We start from the raw sequence: 20,848 nt of genomic DNA, 5'->3' as shown, positions 1-20,848 counted from the left end.
AACTAGAGTTTTAAAAGAGTTATTTTGCTCAGATTCACCAAAATACCAAAGTCTGCAATCAAAAGCAAAATATCTGATTATGAACTCAAGCTTTTCTCATCAAATTTTCCCAAGACCAAAACTTTCTGGCAACCAAATGAAATTTCTCTAAATGAACGATTACATTTACAGGTTACTGTATGTTTGCATTAATGTTCATTCAGGAATTTTGTTGTAACAACACAGGCAAACATTATACATGTGATTTAGTGGCTTTTGAGTCATATGAACGTTTTTCTCTTTTATTTTATCAGTACAAACATCTGTGTGTCTGGTTTGATCTGTCGGTGGATAAACAGCTTCTGCTGGATGTTTGTCGTCTCTGTGTGTGTCAGTAGTTTGTGGCTGAAGCGTTTCTTCATTTTCTCTCCTGATAATAAGAAGCTCACAATCTTCCACTCCACACAAAACATCTTTACACTGAAATAAAGTGAATCCATCAACAGTCAAATAAGAGTCACAGGTCAGAGGTCAAATATGATTGACAGCTCACAGCACTAAATAACACACCAGTAGATACAGATATCTAATCCAATATTTCACTCTTCTGCTATTAGTTTTCATTCAGGGCCAGAATTCATTTGGAAATGTAAGATCAGCAAAAGCTTGTTGATTTCCGTGATGTTACAGGAGACGGATGTGTGAGCGGAAACTAACTGAGGTTGGGGGAGGATTCACTCACAACCAGATAAATATCTCAGTTCAGTCTTTCAGATCAATCTGAGTGTTTCAGACATTAAGAGTTACTATCGTGGGCTTTTCAGTGAACCGAAGAATAAAATGTTTCTCAAATTAGTTTTGCTCTGTTTGTGTTTGTGGCGTCTGGATGGTGAGTTTTAAATGTGTTTTTCTGGTTTCAGTTGTTTCTGTTCTGATGTGATAAATTACTGGTTAAATTAGTCAGAAAGGATTAACATTCACTGTTATTCTCGTATAGAAACAAATAATGTGTTTTTTTGCTGAGAGAAAACACTCTTATTTGAGATTAGTCACTTATAAAACTGTTTAACTATTTCTCTTTTCATTCATCATCTTTTGTCTTTGAACTTCTGCAGAATATTAATCACTTCACATTTACACGATTAAAAGTATTTTAGTGAAGCTTCATCAAACCAACATCAAGTGATTTTAAAGCTTTAATCTGTGAAAAACTCTGTTCTTCAGGAGTGATTGTGTCAGTGATGAAGGGAGATTCAGTCTCTCTAAACTCTGATCTTACTGAAATGAAGGATGATGATGTGATTCAGTGGAGGTTTGGAGATGAAAACACTTTAATAGCAGAAATCAATGTAACGGCCGACAGAATCACTGTATATGATGATGTTCTTGATGGGAGATTCAGAGACAGACTGAAGCTGGACAATCAAACTGGATCTCTGACCATCACAAACACAAGATATGAACATGATGGAGATTATATACTACAGATCAACAGTGAGATCAAGAGGTTCAGGCTCGGTGAGTAAACCTTTTGAGTGATACGGTCCCACATTTGGGATTTGGAATGTTCAGTGATGATGTCACATAACTGTCAGATTCAAACTCTTCAGACAATTTGAACTGCGGCGCAAACAAACATGGCGGCGCCATCTCACATTTTAAATCAAGATCATGACGGTTCGCCATGGAAACAATAATGTGGAAATATTTTAAAATAAATGTCGCCTTGAAAAAACTCACCCAGTCAGAATCACACGTGAAAGGGTTAAATAGACTATTGGTTTCACCTGTTTTTAATGACAAAATTAAATTAAAGAAAAAATTTTCTTTTTGTTGTTTTATGATATTGTTTATTTCAGTCACTCTAAACTCTGATCTTAGTAATAGTAGTTTATAGTAATCATCAGGATTTTTAAATGTATGAATGTTTGATAGAGAGCAAACGCAGTGTTGACAGAGCCGGGCTAATATGATCACACTTCCTGGTTCTAGTAAGAGCTCGAGCTGCTGGAGTTTGCTTGGTAACGCTTTAGATTACAGCCCGCAAAGAACTGCGTATTTAAAACTAATTTACAGTGTAACTTTCTGTAATTATAGTGTACCTACAACATGTAAAGTTTTAGGAATAAAGGGGTAATAACCAGAAGAATTAACTAATTATTTATACTGTCAATATTTTAGAGCTAAGAGTTACTTATTCTACTATTATAACACAACAATCTTACATTTGAGAGCAATATAGCGAGAACAGACACTGCAAACCGTTTTGTAATAACAGTATACCAATACATATAGGCTTTTAAAATTATAGGTGCATATTTGTGCATTTATACAGGACTTTCTTTTAACAAAAGTGCACTGAGAACTAAAACTATTGCAACTTTTGCTTAAATACTGGAGAAATATACTCTTGTTCATGTAGTTACAGGGTAAGTGTGACTTCTGCGGGCTGGACATTTAAGTGGTGCTTGTTACTCTTTTCCTCCATTAAGTTAATACTAACACTTTCTTTTCTTTTTCTCTTCTGTCAGATCAAGTTTGAATTCAAAACTCAGTTATTATGGATTGATTAAATAAAATAATATAAATATGAAGCTCAGATAATCAACAGCATTAGTTTTAGTGTGACATCAAACATTACAGTGAAAGTGTCTTTTTTAGTTATTGTTCCATATATAAATCTATTTCTCTTTTCATTCATCATCTTTTGTCTTTGAACTGCTGCAGAATATTAATCACTTCACATTTAAATGATTAAAAGTATTTCAGTGAAGCTTCATCAAACCAACATCAAGTGATTTTAAAGCTTTAATCTGTGAAAAACTCTGTTCTTCAGGAGTGTTTGGTGTTGTGTTTGTGTCAGTGATTGAGGGAGATTCAGTCTCTCTAAACTCTCGTCTTACTGAAATGAAGGATGATGATGTGATTCAGTGGAGGTTTGGAGATGAAAACACTTTAATAGCTGATATCAATAAACGGACCGACAGAATCACTGTATATGATGATGTTCTTGATGGGAGATTCAGAGACAGACTGAAGCTGGACAATCAAACTGGATCTCTGACCATCACAAACACCAGAGCTGAACATGATGGAGATTATTATCTACAGATCAACAGTGTGATCAAGAGGTTCAGGCTCTTTGTCATTGGTGAGTTCAAAAACGTTTACACCTGTTTTTAATGACAAAAAATTTAATTAATTCATACAACATTTTGTTTTGGTTATTTTATATTGTTTATTTCAAACCATTATAAAGTGATTTAACAGTATTAATCTTTGCAAAACCTGTTTCTGTTTGTTCTCTGTGTGTTTGACAGATGAAGTGAAGTCAGTGTCAGTGAAGGAGGGAGATTCAGTCTCTCTAAACTCTGATCTTACTGAAATGAAGGATGATGATGTGATTCAGTGGAGGATTGGAAATAAAAACACTTTAATAGCTGAAATCAATAAACGGACCGACAGAATCACTGTATATGATGATGTTCTTGATGGGAGATTCAGAGACAGACTGAAGCTGGACAATCAAACTGGATCTCTGACCATCACAAACACCAGAACTGAACATGATGGAGGTTATGAAGTTTTAGAACGACGGATCAACAGTGAGATCAAGAGATTCGTTCTCGATGTCTATGGTGAGTTAAATATCAGTTTCACTTGTTTTATATTTTAATCAGCACAAAAATACAATTATTAATTCAAACTCAGTTTTTTTCCTGGTGTTTAATGATGATATTCATTTCAATTTTAACTTTTAAAATATTTACTTTTATAATACATCAAGTGATCGTCTTAAACTGTGATGAACCCTGTGTGTGTATTTGTTTGTTTGTTTGTTTGTGTGTGTGTGTGTGTGTGTGTGTGTGTGTGTGTGTGTGTGTGTGTGTGTGTGTGTGTGTGTGTGTGTGTGTGTGTGTGCGTGTGTGCGTGTGCGTGTGCGTGTGCGTGTGTGTGTGTGTGTGTGTGTGCGTGTGTGTGTGTGTGTTTGATGATTCAGTCCTGGAGTCAGTGAAGGAGGGAGATTCAGTCTCTCTAAACTCTCCTCTTACTGAAATGAAGGATGATGATGTGATTCAGTGGAGGTTTGGAGATGAAAACACTTTAATAGCTGAAATCAATGTAACGGCCGACAGAATCACTGTATATGATGATGTTCTTGATGGGAGATTCAGAGACAGACTGAAGCTGGACAATCAAACTGGATCTCTGACCATCACAAACACCAGAACTGATCATACTGGATATTATAGACTAAAGATCAACAGTGAGATCAAGAGATTCATTCTCTTTGTCATTGGTGAGTTAAAAAACGTTTACAACTGTTTTTAATGACAAAAATTTGAATTAATTCATACAACATTTTGTTTTGGTTATTTTATATTGTTTATTTCAAATTTAAATTTTAACTATTTAGTAAACCATTATAAAGTTATTTAACAGTATTCATCTTTGCAAACCCTGTTTCTGTTTGTTCTCTGTGTGTTTGACAGATGAAGTGAAGTCAGTGTCAGTGAAGGAGGGAGATTCAGTCTCTCTAAACTCTAATCTTACTGAAATAGAGGATTATAATATGATTCAGTGGAGGTTTGGGAATAAAAACACTTTAATAGCAGAAATCAATAAACGGACCGACAGAATCACTGTATATGATGATGTTCTTGATGGGAGATTCAGAGACAGACTGAAGCTGGACAATCAAACTGGATCTCTGACCATCACAAACACCACAACTGAACATGCTGGAGATTATAGACTACTGATGTTTACAGATCTACTGTATTCAGGAAGATTCTCATCAAAAGTATTCAGAGTTTCTGTCTATGGTGAGTAAAGATCATTTTTCTTCTCCTTAAAATATTCGTATCTACTATTTACATGTTGAATTGTTGAATCGTCTACAGTTTGAGATGACAGACCGTATAAAAACTCACTTGGAACCGAATATAAGATTGTTGATTAGATTTGATCATATTTCTGTGTATTCAGAAATATTAGTTGATGTCAGCGCTGATATTAGTGTTTATTGACTGATCTGATCTCAGTTTGATGTGTTTATTCCTCAGACTCTGTCCACTGTTGTGGTCCTACTGAAGCTGTGATCCGATTGGTCCTCTCTGCTCTGGTGGGCGTGGCTACTGTCATTATTGTGGTTTATGAGATCAGATCCAGAAGAGCTGAACGAGATCAAGCACATATTCACACATCAGGTACATGATTGATGATGTCATTTCTCACAAACTGATTTTGCACATATAAATGTATGCATATATGAATGTATGTCAGATATATTTATGCCTTGATATTTTCATATTTTTCAGGAAGTATTGAAATCTAAAGCAGAACGCTGAACTTTAAAGGTTCTTCAAGTGTGTTTTCTGTTTTTGTCATAAGTAATACGGGATATTTGAGCTTGATTATTTAGGGATTTTTAAAAACAATCTTATTTGTTAGTCTTTATTGTTTATATTTCTCTCAGATAGAAAAAAAAAGTGAATGAAGAGACACACAGATCTCACTTTACTACTGCTGTATATTTGCTGTATGTATTTTCTTACCTTTATCAATAAAGTTTCTCTCTCTCAGGTTCAAGAGTCTCTCCATGTTTAATTGCATTTATTATGTCGAGCTCCTCCTGGAGGAAAACAGACTTTATTATATAGTTTAAAGATTTCAGAAGTGTGGAACATATAAAGCTTTACATTATTAAAATATTATTTAACTATACTGATATTGATACTGTTTTTCTATCTACAGTAGAATATAAGATTGTTGATGTTGAAGTCAGCGCTGATATTAGTTACTATCTACAGTAATAAACGAACAACTTCCCCCAGCTTCTCCTTTATCCTGAGAAAATACTGATTTTGGACACATTATAATATGCTTTGAGATCACAGTGAAATACATAAACACAACATATCGATGCTCCATTTCCTCCAACAGGGAACGATAAAGTCTTTAAATCTCTAGTGTGATTTGTCTCTGTGGTCTCGTCTGAGGAGCAACACCTCCATCTAGTGGCTCACCCTGAACTCACATGTTATCAGGAGTTATTTACTCAGTCTCTGTAATGAGATCCAGTGATTGTGTCTGTTACTCAAGAAAGCCACTAGATGGCGCTGTGAACAGTATTGGATTTCGTTGGGACGGGGATGATGGTGGAGCGTTTGAAGCAGGAAGAAACTTCATACAGCTCTAGTGATCTGTTGAAGATCTGTGTGAAGATGGGGCCAGCTGGTCAGCACAGGATTTCAGACAGGCTGGTGTAACACCATCTGGGCCTGGTGCTTTCCTTGTCTTCTGTTTCAGGAAGACCCAACACACATCTTCTTCACAGACCTGAAGTGCAGGAGGGGGGGGGGGGGTTGGAGGGGGGGGGGGGGGGGGGGGTTGGAGGGGGGGGGGGGGGGGGTGGGGGAGGGGGTTGCTGGAGGTGTTGATGGGTGTATGGAGAGAAAGTCAGAATGAGACAGGGTTTTTCAAACCTGCAATAAAACTCGTTCAAATCGTCGGCCAGTGGTTGATTCTCCACAGTGCTGGGGGATGTGTCTTGTAGAACAATTGATTATTAATTTTTCTGATAAATCTTCTTCTGATAAATTACCGAGTTGATTAGTTACATCAAGACAAACAAAAAATGTATTACAAGTTTTTTTTTTTATTGTTTGTTAACATGGGCAAACTGTGTTATGTGCTAATTTGCATAAATACCACAACAGATCTAAACATTGGGTATTGCAGGTGAAAATGACTTGTTGAATCTTGTTGACATATAACAGGAAGAAGTGCTTTAAACCAGCCTTTATTAATTATTATTGCAGAGATGGGGTTTGGGGCTGGGTCCATGGGACTGTTTCTGGGGATTCACTTTTTATTTTACTTACCTTATGTCTTCTGCATTCTCCTTACTCTCGTCTCCTGTTCTTCCCTCAGACTCGTCCCCCAGAAGAAGTCCCACGAACCCAGCCCCAAACCACATCTCTTGGCCATTAGAGAAACTCTGAAATAAATCTGAGAGGAGAAACAATTGAGATCAGAAATGAACAACTAACGTCCTGAAGAGAGTTACAGGAGAGAGCAGAGACAAACACTCACAGGATCTCATGACAAGATCAAACTGTTGCTTTAAGATGTTTGTGTGACGTTATGTGTCCGTTTATTTCTGTTTCCCATCACTTTACTACAGAGCAGCTTCACATCAGTGCGTCTGTCATTTTATTACTGAACCAGTTTTGAAGAGTTTGTCTTTTCATATTTGTGGACTGAAACCATTGAAGATGTTTCTCCCTGTTTTGCTCTGTTTGAGTTTCTGGCGTTTGGTTGGTGAGTTTAAATGTGTTTTTATGACTTCAGTTGTTTCTGTTCTGGTACCATGTAATAAATTACAGGTTAATTTAGTTCGAGAGGATCAACATTCACTGTTATTCTCATATAGAAATAATTGAACTGTGATTTTACTGTCAGATCAAGACGTAGAAGAAGGAAAGAAAGGCGCTGGTGAAGATCTTCCACTAAGGCTCAACTCCCTAAGAATGGGCTGATTCATCGTGCACAGCAGTTAAAAAGAATTATCAGACAAGTTGAATGATTAAATAGGAAAGTAATACACATTGCAAACAGTTTTATGGTTGAACATGAAATAAACTGCTCAAATTAGGATGTGTTGAATTTGCAGGACAAGCTCAAATTACTTAAAGCCAAATTTGAGCTTGGCCTGCGAACTTAAGGGTCATTGTTAGAGGTGTTATGTGTGTGGGTGTATGTGGATCCAATATGTTTAGGTTGTTAGTACCACATCTATTTTTAAAGGGAACTGTGAACATTGTTCACCATAGACCCAGAAACCAGGGAAAGGTCAAAAGGTGTGATAGTCAAACTTACCAAATAAAGTTTTTGTGTATATGCTGCATAAAATAGGTGTGAAAATAAAATAGATATTTTGAAAATGTGCTTCTGTAAGCTTATGTTAATGAAAGGACTAGGATGACCTTAGTCCAAAGTTTGACCTTATAAGGGAATTAGCTGTACTAAAATGACAGCCCATAGTTAAAAGGCGGCCCATAACAGAGTTAAAAAGCCTTGGTTTTTTTGGGGCCTCATCTCGGGTGAAGAATTTTACATGTTTGTTATTTTTGGCTTTTGGAATTTGTTGTCTTTGTATTATTCTGAATCTTTTTAATAAAACGAAATCATGTTGTGGTGATTCGAAAAACTTTTTAAACAAGTCTCAGAGTAATGTTTCCCTATCAATACTTTTGTCAAGATTTTTGTAATGGAAATTTAATATTGGCAAACGTCCAGTGCATCTGAATTCAAGACTGAACTGGTTAGAGTCACCGCCGAGGACCCTGAATCAACATCCTACATCCTAAAGGTAAGGGCAATATTTGATTGCAGCAGATTATGGGTATGTTTGAGAATGATTTATAGGTTACAGCGGGATAAAAATACAACACACTGTAAAGCACTTTGACACTGTAAAGTACCAGTGCCCGGTTGCATAAAGCACCTTAAGTTTTTCTCTTAAGTATGATACTTAAGGCATGATTTCCCCTCAGATAAGGGAATAACTTGGGTGTTGCATATAATCCCTTAAACGGTTCTCTTGGGTAAAGGATACAGTTAAGTGTTTCACGACCCTGGTTTTGCAGTTATAAAATGCGATTGCTTCCATGGACATGTTTGTTAATGCAAATAGCAGTACGTTTCACAGAAAACAGCATAACATGGATAAGGAAGACAAAAAAGAAAACCAAATACGAAAGAGAAGGACCAGGCGAGACAAAACTTAAAGATACAATATATAATTTGTTCGCCGCTAGGGGGTCGCTAACCTCGTTAACCAAAATTTAGTACATGCTAATAAAGTACATGCAAGAACTCTGTTAAGTTGAAGTTTGTCGCTAGGGCTGTTCGATTCCGGATTTTTTGGAATCGATTCCGATTCCGATTCCTGTTTCTGGAATCGAAAGAATCGGTTCTAAGAATCGATTCCTCACTGTTATTTTCGATTTTATTTTTTTAAATACCAACACCGTGTCCAACATTGTCACGTCTTACCCACACATACCTATTAGATGTATTGCGAGTGCTGCTTGGTCATAAATAGAATGAGGCATTTACTTCGGGGATTTGACACGTCGTGCTTCCTGCGTCAGGTGTAGACAGTAGACACAGTGTAAAGGCTAGGAATATGTTCACCATATACATATATGCGGTAGATTCTATTTTACATACATACCTACCTACACACACACACATACACGTATACATACACTTATGTATGTGGATAGATAGATTTTTATTTATTTGTGGTACATATATTTCATCCAGTATCATAAAACTACAGCTAAAATTCCTGTTCAAATCTAAAAGCATTTTGTTCAGGAACAGACTCATGCACACTTTACACATACAAACTTTTTAGGCCTTTAGTTTACACATATAAACTTTTTTAGGCCTTTACACATATTAACTTTTTTTACACGTACACCTGCAAACTAACACCGTTTTTACGGCAACACAAATAAAGCACGAAAAGAGCTCTTTTCTGTCTGTGTCATATGTAGGTCACGTGCCCACTATGGTTCGCACCCCTACACACAAGCACTGTTCCCACAGGAACCATTCCTCCAGCTCACGCTGTGAATGCATTAAATGTAGGTAGCGTGCCCACTATGAAGTGTGCACCACTACACATAAGCACTGTTTCCACAGTTTCAAGTTTTCGTAAAAAAAGTTAAATACCTTGGAGCCATTCTTCTTCGCGTGAGTGTGATGATTGATTTATTAAATCAATCGACAACAACAGATTTATTCTTCTTGTCCTAAACTACAACGAGTAAGATCAAACCCCGCCCAGCAACCGATTCTAAAGACTTCATTGGGTCAGTCATTGCGCTGATTGCCTACACAATGCTGGAATAATCATCCTACCCTAAACCATACTCTGTCCCATACACAAAATAAATATATTTTAAATATATTTTCAGGATATATTTTGGAATATATGCAAATATTTGAAATTGGCCCAATAAATATATTTCAATGTATTTGGAATATATGCCACATATATTTTTGACACTTTTGGGGACCCATAGCCTACATAAGAAAATACATTGAAATATATTCTGAAATATAACAAAAATATATGAAATATAAGTATGAAATGTATTTATTGGGCCAATTTCAAATATTTGCATATATTCCAAAATATATCCTGAAAATATATTTCAAATATAGTTCTTTTGTGTATGGGGTGTCACGACTGGATCCATTTATTTAGTCTGAACTAGGGATGATACTAGTCTGAACTGACGCGAAACTGACGTTCTGAAGCTTTTCGAGATCCCAAAGCGCAGATGTTTCGAAACACTGATCCAGAGTGTGATGGATCCGTAGAAGCAGTTTTTGTAAAAATAGGCTAACGTTTGCGTCATAACCACGCGACTCACTGTCGCACAGAGAGATTACCATATGGACAGGAGGAGAAGTTTGCGGGCAGTTGGGGGGACGTGAAGGCAAAATGACAAAGTAATTAATCAGAATACTTAGCAAAAGTTGCTCCTGCTCATGGACAGCTCCTACTCACACTCTCCGTCTCTGCAAGTTTCGGAAGGGAATGATTCAGATTTCTCTTGGCACAGCTACTAGAAGACAGATGGGTTGCTCACGTCACATCTACGTCGTCAAGCTCAGTTTGAGTCTGCGCAGTCGCTCAGCCATCAGGAAGTGAGAGCTTCTAATTTGCTTTACTTTTCTCAGTTGAATCCAGTGGGGTTGCTGTGTCCTGTTTATGTACTGTCTATGGTTAGAGACAGACAGAGTATACATATAGTGACACATCAATAGATGCATAGATAGAAATATATATAGACAGATAGATTAATAGATAGATACATAAATAGATTAAGAGATAGATAGATAAATAAAAATGGAGGCTCCACAGAAGAAATGCCGTACATCTGTGGGGTGGGAGCATTTCCATTTGGAAACCCCAGAATAAAGTGAGATGTGTGTATTGTGATCGGCAGCTAGCCTACTGCAACAATACACCATCCATGATGCACCATTTGAGGAGCACTCATCCTGCCATTTTGCAGGGTGCAGAGGATGGCATTCCCCCTGTACCTAGGCCTGCTACTGACACTGGGCCATCTAAGCAAGGTATGCATTGTTTGAAATATAATTATCTGTATGTCCTTGCTAAAAAATATCTTTGCATGCCAGCAACAAGTGTCCCTTGTGAGAGGATTTTTTCAAAGGCTGGAGAAAATATCTGTAAAAAAAGAAGTAGGCTAAGTCCTTCCACAGCAGAGAAATTAATATTTTTGAATAAAAATCTATAAAAAAGTGAGACATTGTGGCTTGATTTCTTTTATTAATATTCATTTTTCATGACCAAAATAACATTATGCACAGTGAGGAGCCTACATGTTACAAGCTTCACATATTAGAAAAATACAATAATAATAAAAAAACAATTTTTTTAATGGCTCATTGTTACAGTGTCTGGTTGGTGTTCCCTGGGTCTCCACTAGAGGTCTCTTCCCCATACGTCACCACCTAATCATGAATTGCATTTCCCATAATCCTTTGCCTGTACTTATCACTGATCATTGCACACAGCTGTTCCCACTCACATTGTTTGTATCTGTCTATTTATACCCTGTCTGTTTCAGGCTATGTTTACACGTGGATGGCTATTTTCATAAACGGACATTTCACCCCTCTTCGTTTTCAAAAATAACATCGTGCACACGAACCTGTGTATATGCTGTCAAGAGCATGCCAAACCTGTAGGAGGCAGTGTAACGAGAAGCTCAAGCCCACCTTAGCCAATCAGAATCCCGAAAATAGTCACATTCTGTGATGTCGCTGCCTAAAACTCATTTTTCTCAGTTTACATGCAAACGAAGATTTTCAAAATCTCCACTCTGGCCGGAGTTTTTAGAAAGAATCGGATTCATTGGCGAATCCTCCGTTTGCATGTAAACGAAGGGCGCAAACGAAGGGAAATGTCTCCGTTTTTCAAAATAACCATGTACGTGTAAACGGGGCCTCAGTGTTTGTCATGGAGTCCTTGCTTAATGTCGGTTAGCACTTCTGAGTTTGTTTCCTGGTTTGTTTCTTGTTTTTGGACTGTCTCTGTATGGATTTTGACCTTTTGCCTGGCTGTTTATGATTACGGATTACCCCATCAAAGCTGCACTTGGATCTTACCTTTTGTGTGTGCATCACGTGACATTCGTTGTCAAGGTTGTTTCAGATCAACACCTGCAAGTGACCACTAGGTGTCACCGTTGAGACGGGTATTGGATTGTTTCAAAGCCTCAACACAGTATGGCACATTTGCTTCTACTGTTTTATTGTTTCACTAAGCCTCGATCTGCCCACCACTACTTAATACGTGCTCAATGCTAAATGCATAATAGGTAGCTCTTGCGACACGAAAGAACACAGCCTGCATACCATGCCGGAGGGAAAACGAAAGTGAAAGGAAATCTCCGCATTTTTAAAGGGGCCATGAGCTCAACTTCTGCCCAGCTCCATCCACCCCCACAGAACGGAAAACCCCACCAAAGAGGGTCACCCCATTACATTCAGAACAATTTCATACACACAGTTATAGCAGGCGATCTGTTCCTGCTCCATAAAACCATTAGAGAAACTCTGAAATCAGTCTGAGAGGAGAAACAATCGAGACATTTGATCAGAAATGAACAACAAACGTCCTGAAGAGAGTTACAGGAGAGAGCAGAGCCGAACACTCACAGGATCTCATGACAAGATCAAACTGTTGCTTTAAGATGTTTTTAACACGTTATTGGTCAGTTTATTTCTGTTGACACAGTGACATATGGTGTGACTTACAGGAATTGAGGCGTACTGGAGCTCAAAGTGACAAACTGACAATGTTCAGAGTGTGAATTAATCAGCTAAAATAGAGCTAGATGGTCACACCCATTAACACTGAATAAATAGACAGTTATTTTAACTGATTGTGCAGTTTCACTTCACTTTACTACAGAGCAGCTTCACATCAGCGTCTGTTTATTACTGAACCAGTTTTGAAGAGTTTGTCTTTTCATATTTGTGGACTAAAACCGATGAAGATGTTTCTCCCTGTTTTGCTCTGTTTGTGTTTCTGGCGTCTGGTTGGTGAGTCTTAAATGTGTTTTATGGCTTCAGTTGCTTCAATTCTGGTACCATGTAATAAATTACTGGTTACATTTGTTTTAGAGGATCAACATTCACTGTTATTCTCATATAGAAATAACCGAACTGTGATTTTACTGCCAGATCAAGTTTGAATTCAGCTCTAAACTCAGTTATTATGGATTGATTTAATAAAATAATGTAAATATGAAGCTCAGATACTCAACAGCATTAGTTTTAGTGTGACATTAAACATTACAGTAAAAGTGTCTTTTTTAGTTATTGTTCCATATATATATATCTATTTCTCTTTTCATTCCTCATCTTTTGACTTTGTGCTGCAGCAGAATATTATTAATTTCACATTTGCATGATTAAAAGTATTTTAGTGAAGCTTCATCAAACCAACATCAAGTGATTTTAAAGCTTTAATCTGTGAAAAACTCTGTTCTTCAGGTGGGTTTGGTTCTTATGGGTATGATGAATATGTGAAGTATGTACCAGTGTGGGAGGGAGATTCAGTCACTATAAACTCTCGTTTTACTGAAATGAAGGATGATGATGTGATTCAGTGGAGGTTTGGAGATGAAAACACTTTAATAGCTGAAATCAATAAACGGGCCGACAGACTCACTGTATATGATGATGTTCTTGATGGGAGATTCAGAGACAGACTGAAGCTGGACAATCAAACTGGATCTCTGATCATCACAAACTGCAGATTTAAACATGCTGGATATTATGATCTACAGATCAACAGTGAGAAAAGGAGATTTGAGCTCCTTGTCTACCGTGAGTAAACCTTTTGAGTGATATGTTCCCACATTTGGGATTTGCAATGTTCAGTGATGTCACATAACTGTCAGATTCAAACTCTTCAGACAATTTGAACTGCGGCGCAAACAAACATGGCGGCGCCATCTCACATTTTAAACCAAGATCATGACGGTTCGCCGTGGAAACAATAATGTGGAAACGTTCTAAAATAAATGTTGCCTTGATAAACTCACCCAGTCAGAATCACACGTGAAAGGGTTAAATAGACTATTGGTTTCACCTGTTTTTAATGACAATTATATTAAACTCCATTTTTATTTTTGTTGTTTTATGATATTGTTTATTTCAGTCACTCTAAACTCTGATCTTAGTAATAGTAGTTTATAGTAATCATCAGGATTTTTAAATGTATGTAATGTTTGATAGAGAGCAAACGCAGTGTTGACAGAGCCGGGCTAATATGATCACACTTCCTGGTTCTAGTAAGAGCTCGAGCTGCTGGAGTTTGCTTGGTAACGCTTTAGATTACAGCCCGCAAATAATGCGTATTTAAAACTAATTTACAGTGTAACTTTCTGTAATTATAGTGTACCTACAACATGTAAAATTTTAGAAATAAAGGGGTAATAACCAGGGCTGCGTTTCCCCAAACCTTCTTATTATTATGTTGTTCTTAAGTTACACCTTAAGTTGTACCTTATCGTTAATACATGTTTCCCGAAACGTTCTTAGTTAAGTATATCTTCTGTAAGTCATACGTTCGGAAGGTTGGTCTGGACCACTCTTAGCTTTACCTTATTGCTGTTGCAGGTCTATACGAATATAATTCTGAAGTTTTAATACACCCAGACAGTGTTCAATTAATTTAGGCAAATTCAAGTGTTTTCATGCGAAGAATAAAATTGTCATTACACTGCTTGTTGTTAGATTTTTAATTATATTATCCAAAGGTACATCAGCTGGCAAACCTTTAAAGGCTTAATAGTCTATTTAAAGGGAATGATTGTGGTGGGGAGTTTGCTCAAACTATGGCAGCAATACAGCGTAGCCTACTTGTGCTAAAAGACGGCGCCGTCCGCGGAGCGCTTTCAAAGGCGAGTGAAAGCTGCCAATTAAGTCCTGTTCAGATGCTAATTTTTTCTCATGGGCTCGTACGGTATTTTAAACATTTACAGGGGTAAGTCGGTGATTTTATTGCCGTCCGAATCCATAATGTCAGTGTTTTTTCTCACACAACCCACGTAAAAATTTACGCTACCTACTGTTCCCTTTCGAGGGAACTCACGATGCGCCGATGATGAGCAGCCCCAGCCATTAACAAACTCCTTGTACAGGACAGAGTGTCGTTTCCTGTGCCCCCCCTCAAAAAGATTTGGGACTGGGATGCTGTGGCTCCCTCAGAACATTTTAATAGGGGTGGCCAGAGGAGGTCACAGCAAATTCTTGGGGTGGCACCAAAAAAAAAAAAAAAAAATCAGTGTAATGTGTGTTATACTTGTTTACATTTGTTTCTGGTTAATGTAACAATATGACTTTAAAGCCTCAGTCCGTAACTTTTTTTGGTTAATTTTTAACTTGAATTTTTTTGAAAAAAATTTTTGATAAAAAAAATGTATAAAATTTTTTCCTTAAAATTGGTGGGGGGTTCCTTCGTTAATAATTCGTTACACTGAACTTTATTATATTAAATAGCCTATTAATCAAAAATGATTCACACCTTTACAAAATCCAAACATTCAGTGTAAGAGTAAAAAAAATGACATACCATTATCACTGCTTATTTAGAGTTTTGACCTTGACAGTAAAATACAGTAGTTTATTAGGGGTATTAAGGTTTATCTTGCTAACCCCCCTTACTAAAAAAAATGGGGTAAGCACATTTACATTCTCTTTTTAAGAGGTGTTAAATGTGGTTTGATTTGTTTACATTAGTTAATGTATTAGGCTAACTAATGAACCACGAGCAATACATTTGTTACTGTATTTATTATTCTTTGTTCATCTTAGTTGAACAATGAACAGCTGTATTTTATTATGTTACTTTACTAGTAAATGGTGAAATTAACTAATAAAGATTAATAAATGCTTTAGAATGTAGTTAACTGTTAACTGATCTAGTTAACTAGAGTTTAATAAATGGAACCTTATTGTAAAGTGTTACCGATTTGTTATTACACCGATTCAGTGTTGGACAGATCAGTTGTTTTAACCATTCATTAAATGGAATCGGTTCAAATGAGTCATTAGTTCACGAATCGGACGTGTCATTAGCGGACTTGTATGCGTTGTGTGATTATCCTGGCAGTTATTATGGACATCACACAAGATTTGTAAACACAGAAACCATTTCATCATTGATAGGTTTTTGTTTGTTTTATGTCAGCTGAATGCGCGGAACACTTTTCAGAGAAGATAAGGCAACGTAAAAAAGTTTAGCACAATTCACACCCAGCGGTAATTCAGAAAATTGAACTCAATTGATTTTGATTAATATGCGCGAGGGAGCGAGAGAGAGCAAGACAGTTTGAAGACGGCCTCTCTCTCTGCTCGTTCTTTCCGTAATTTTTTTGCGCCCTATCGCAAGCGCAGCAGTCATCTACATCACTCACCGATCAAATAAGGCTTTGGCCACCCCTTGGGGGCGCCCCTGCCGGGATGGTATTCTCAACAAAAGCCTTTGAAACAGAAGATGGATCTGAGGACCGTTGTTTCTGCAAAAAAGGCTTCGGCCAGGGTCCTGACGCCACTTGTGTCAGACCTCTGAGAGAAGCCCTGACCAGGGGTTGGAGAGGTGTACACCTCAGTATACGGTGCCCGCCCCACCTCGGTGCCCTCAGGAGGCCGTTCTGCCCTTGGTGCCTCGGGGCGCAGCGGTCTCCAGCGAGCACACGGCTCAGTGTCACCACGACACTGTGTCAAACTCGCGCCCTCTGAGGGCGGTTCAAAAACAGTCAGATTGGTTGTTTCCTGCCAGTATGCTTCAGGTCACCGAAGTGGCTGTTACAATAACATCAGAGGCCAGTCTCGAGACCTTAGTAGATTGTCTGACAGAGTGGAAGAATCTGCCGAATATATCTCCATAAGTCCTACAGATAATAGAGAAAGGTTACAGAATCCAGTTTGGTTCTCCTCCACCTCGTTACAACGGGGTGCTACTCATGTTAGTACATCCTGAGCAGGCTCTGGTAATGGAGCAAGAAGTAGAGTCTCTATTAGCGAAGGGAGCTATAGAGCAGGTGTACTCACCCGACAGAGAATTGGGGTTGTACAGTCGCTACTTTATTGTTCCGAAAAAGGATGGGGGGCTGCGTCCCATTTTAGATCTTAGTCTGTTGAATTGTGCAGTCATGAAACTCAAGTTCAAGATGCTCACACTCAAACAGATCGTGACCCAAATCAGATGCGAGGACTGGTTTGTCACAATAGATTTAAAAGACGCTTACTTCCATGTCTCCATCATCCTCCCTCAACACAGGAAGTTCCTGAGGTTTTCTTTTGGGGGCAATAGGGTTGGGAATCGTAAGACATTTTCCGGTTCCGGTTCTGGTTCCGCCAAACGATTAAGGTTTCGGTTCCAGTTCCCATTCAATACAAATTATTAAAACAACTTATAAAAAAATAAATAATAGTAGTAAGGGGAAAATGCACAATCCATTTTGTGTTTATTTCTTATACTTGTCAAATGAGTTTAACAGACTGGTCATGTCAACAAATTCAACATATTTAGCAATATTTCTGCATTCTCTAGGATAATTTGGGACCTCTCCTACAGCTTATTTTATCTCCAGCAGTGGAGAATACCCTCTCAGAAGGGGTAGAATATGCTTGAACACACATAAGATCCAGACAGGTGAAACATAATATTTCGATTTGAATGATTGATTCATAAAGATTCACTTGGCAACTGGATGAATCAGCGCTCTAGCAGTTAAGTAAACAGAACTGCATGCATCTTGCGGAAGAACATTGTAGCCGGAGCTACTTCTCTATGTTTATTTCTATGACGGGGTGAGTCACTCAGGCACTGTGCTACTCCGCAGCGGTGCCGCTGTAATGTAGTCAGAGTATAAACGCTTATTACAGGCTTACCATAGTGATTCAGGATAAGACAAAAACACAGTTTGAAAAAGGCAGTCAGGCATTCAAAAAACAAACAAAAATAACGACTTCATTCTACTTTTCATTATCTTCTCCGTGGGCCTGAATGAGTTCAAGTAGTGTAACTGCGCAGCGCGTCTGGGTTGCACGTCACCACGTAGGCTCACTATTGGCCAACGCTGGTCATGTGTGTGATGCGTGTGACGTACAACACAGAATTTTCATTTTTGGATGAACTAACCCTTTAAGTGGTGCTTGTTACTCTTTTGTACCATTAAGGTAATGCTAACACTTTATTTTTTATTTTTTATTTGATATCTATTTAAAAACTGTTTCTGGTGTCTGGTTGGTGAGTCTTAAATGTGTTTTTATGGCTTCAGTCGTTTCTGTTCTGGTACAATGTGATAAATTACTGCTCTGTAAAAAAATTCTAATCTAAATTTTTGACTTGGGGATGTTTTTTTTTTTTTTACCGTGTGGTTAATTTAGTCAGAGAAGATTAACATTCTGTTATTCTCATATAGAAATAATTAATCTGTGATTTTACTGTCATATCAAGTTTGAATTCAGCTCTAAACTCGGTTATTATGGATTGATTATATCAAATAATATAAATATGAAGCTCAGATAGTCAACAGCATTAGTTTTAGTGTGACATTAAACATTACAGTAAAAGTGTCTTTTTAGTTATTGTTCCATATATAAATCCATTTCTCTTTTCATTCTTCATCTTTTGTCTTTGAACTGCTGCAGAATATTAATCACTTCACATTTGCATGATTAAAAGTATTTTAGTGAAGCTTCATCAAACCAACATCAAGTGATTTTAAAGCTTTAATCTGTGAATAACTCTGTTCTTCAGGTATGATAAATGTGATGGAGGGAGATTCAGTCACTATAAACTCTGATCTTACTGAAATGAAGGATGATGATGTGATTCAGTGGCTGTTTGGATATAAAAACCCTTTTATAGCTGAAATCAATGTAACGGCAGACAGAATCACTGTATATGATGATGTTCTTGATGGGATATTCAGGGACAGACTGAAGCTGGACAATCAAACTGGATCTCTGACCATCACAAACACCACAACTGAACATGATGGATATTATAAACTATATATCAACAGTGTGATCAGAAAGAGATTCAGGCTCTCTTTCTTTGGTGAGTTAAATTTCAGTTTCACTTGTTTTATATTTTAATCAGCACAAATATACAATTATTAATCCAAACTCCATTTTGCTTCTGTTGTTTAAAGGGCATATTGCAGGGTTTTTTTCTTTAAAAATGTATAACCTTGTATGAAAATACCATATGAAAAGTTAATGCAGGATTAAAAATTGTTTTGCAAGACAAAAGGGCACAAATTTAGTAGAAAACGTGACCGTTTCCTTTACCGTGTTGAAAAACTGCTTTTTTAAACATTGCGTCATATTACGTCATGGGAGGGAGTCGTTTGCCGGCTCTCCGTTCGCTCAGTGCAGAGTAGGTTGGTATTCAGTAGAAGCGGTCGTGATTCAGTGTGTTTTCGGTGGTTATTGTATTTCAATTAATCATCATCGTGGTAAATTATTGTGAATTATGGCCTGTCAGGACATCGAGGTCCACAGGTTTCCGAACAAGAACAAGGACACTTATTCGTTTGTTACTTATTGACATGCGGACCTCCCCTTTAAATGACGAAATGCTTCCTTTAGCACCCTGTGTGTATGGCATTACTCGCACCAAGCTCTGTTAGAAATGAATGAAGAAATTCTGCATTTCTCAGCCACATGTAAGGGTGCGTTACTGGGAGGGATAGAGCATATATTGATCTAGTGGAAAACGAAATATTGGCACTATTTACTGTACCGTTTTTTTATAATGGACCGTTAAAGTTTTAAATGGGACAAACGAATTCAGAGCCGCCTTATTTTTAGAAATGAATGAAGAAATAATGCATTTCTCAGCCACATGTAAGAATGCGTTGAAAAAAGACTAAAGGGATTAATAGAGCATATTTTGATCTAATGGAAAACGAAATATTGGCATATTTACTGTAGGCTACCGTTTTTTTATTTTCATGGACCATTAAAGTTTTAAATGGGACAAATTCAGAGCCGCCTTATTGCACCATCATTCCTATTAGTTGTGCATTTTCTTGGCAGCATCAGAGGATGCGTTAAAGTGGACATTATTCTATGGCAGTACAGCTCCTCCTTTAACGAAATCCACATTTTAGGCAGTTTTTACTGTGGAATTTCATTTTTATGAAGCTTTGAACTTGACACATTACACAATGTGCCGCGTATTGCATTTTCCGCCCATTTCGCGGCACTGTTTCTCGGCAGCCTTATAGGGTGTGTTTAAGTGGACATTATCCCGTTATATGACAGCTGTTTCTCTAATGAAATCCAAATTTTAAGCAGTTTTTACTGTGGAATTATTGTTTTTTGAAGCTTTGAACTTGACACATTACACAGTGCACAATGTGCCGCCTATTGCATTTTCTGCCCATTTCGCGGCGCTGTTTCTCTGCAGCCTCAGAGGTTGCGTTAAAGTGGACATTATCCCGTTATAGTAGAGCTACTCCTCTAACAAAATTCAAATTTTGAAGAGTTTCTACTGTGGAATTCTTTTTTTATGAAGCTTTGAACTTGACACATTGCACAATGCACAAAGAGCCCATTTCGCGGCGCTGTTTCTCGGCAGCCTCATAGGGTGTGTTAAAGTGGCCATTATCCCATTATATGACAGCTGTTTCTCTAATGAAATCCAAATTTTAAGCAGTTTTTACTGTAGCTTGTATGAAGTTATGGACCCAAGAATTTGACAGATATGGCAATACAGTTA

The 20,848-nt window shown here is 37.5% G+C and overlaps 2 protein-coding genes across 2 annotated transcripts in view; both read left to right on the top strand.

Moving 5' to 3' along the window:
* The window catches only part of LOC309474951 (uncharacterized protein), a gene marked incomplete at both ends in the record, with an annotated part of 355,810 nt that overhangs the window by 303,493 nt on the left and 31,469 nt on the right, over positions 1-20,848 (top strand). Inside the window, 2 exons of the mRNA XM_082137569.1 lie at positions 3,300-3,617; positions 3,980-4,279. Of these exons, the coding sequence (XP_081993695.1) occupies positions 3,300-3,617; positions 3,980-4,279 (618 nt within the window). The remainder of the gene's footprint in view (positions 1-3,299; positions 3,618-3,979; positions 4,280-20,848) is intronic.
* Positions 12,905-20,675, top strand: LOC309476231 (uncharacterized protein). The gene is made up of 3 exons (XM_082139501.1): positions 12,905-13,143; positions 13,597-13,932; positions 18,878-20,675. Exons 1-3 carry the CDS (start codon positions 13,092-13,094, stop codon positions 19,216-19,218), a joined length of 729 nt encoding a protein of 242 aa, XP_081995627.1. The 5' UTR covers positions 12,905-13,091; the 3' UTR covers positions 19,219-20,675.

The sequence above is a fragment of the Leuciscus leuciscus genome (genome assembly GCF_965113295.1).
Source record: "Leuciscus leuciscus genome assembly, chromosome: 15".
NCBI lineage: Eukaryota > Metazoa > Chordata > Actinopteri > Cypriniformes > Leuciscidae > Leuciscus > Leuciscus leuciscus.
This window is presented reverse-complemented; position numbering and strand designations above follow the sequence as displayed.

Bases quoted from the DNA above. Each gene is read 5' to 3' on its own strand.
- LOC309476231 (XM_082139501.1), top strand. From the start codon at position 13,092: ATGAAGATGTTTCTCCCTGTTTTGCTCTGTTTGTGTTTCTGGCGTCTG. The intron at 13,144-13,596 runs GTGAGTCTTAAA...TCTGTTCTTCAG, and splicing joins GTGTTTCTGGCGTCTGGTTG to GTGGGTTTGGTTCTTATGGG. The intron at 13,933-18,877 runs GTGAGTAAACCT...TCTGTTCTTCAG, and splicing joins ATTTGAGCTCCTTGTCTACC to GTATGATAAATGTGATGGAG.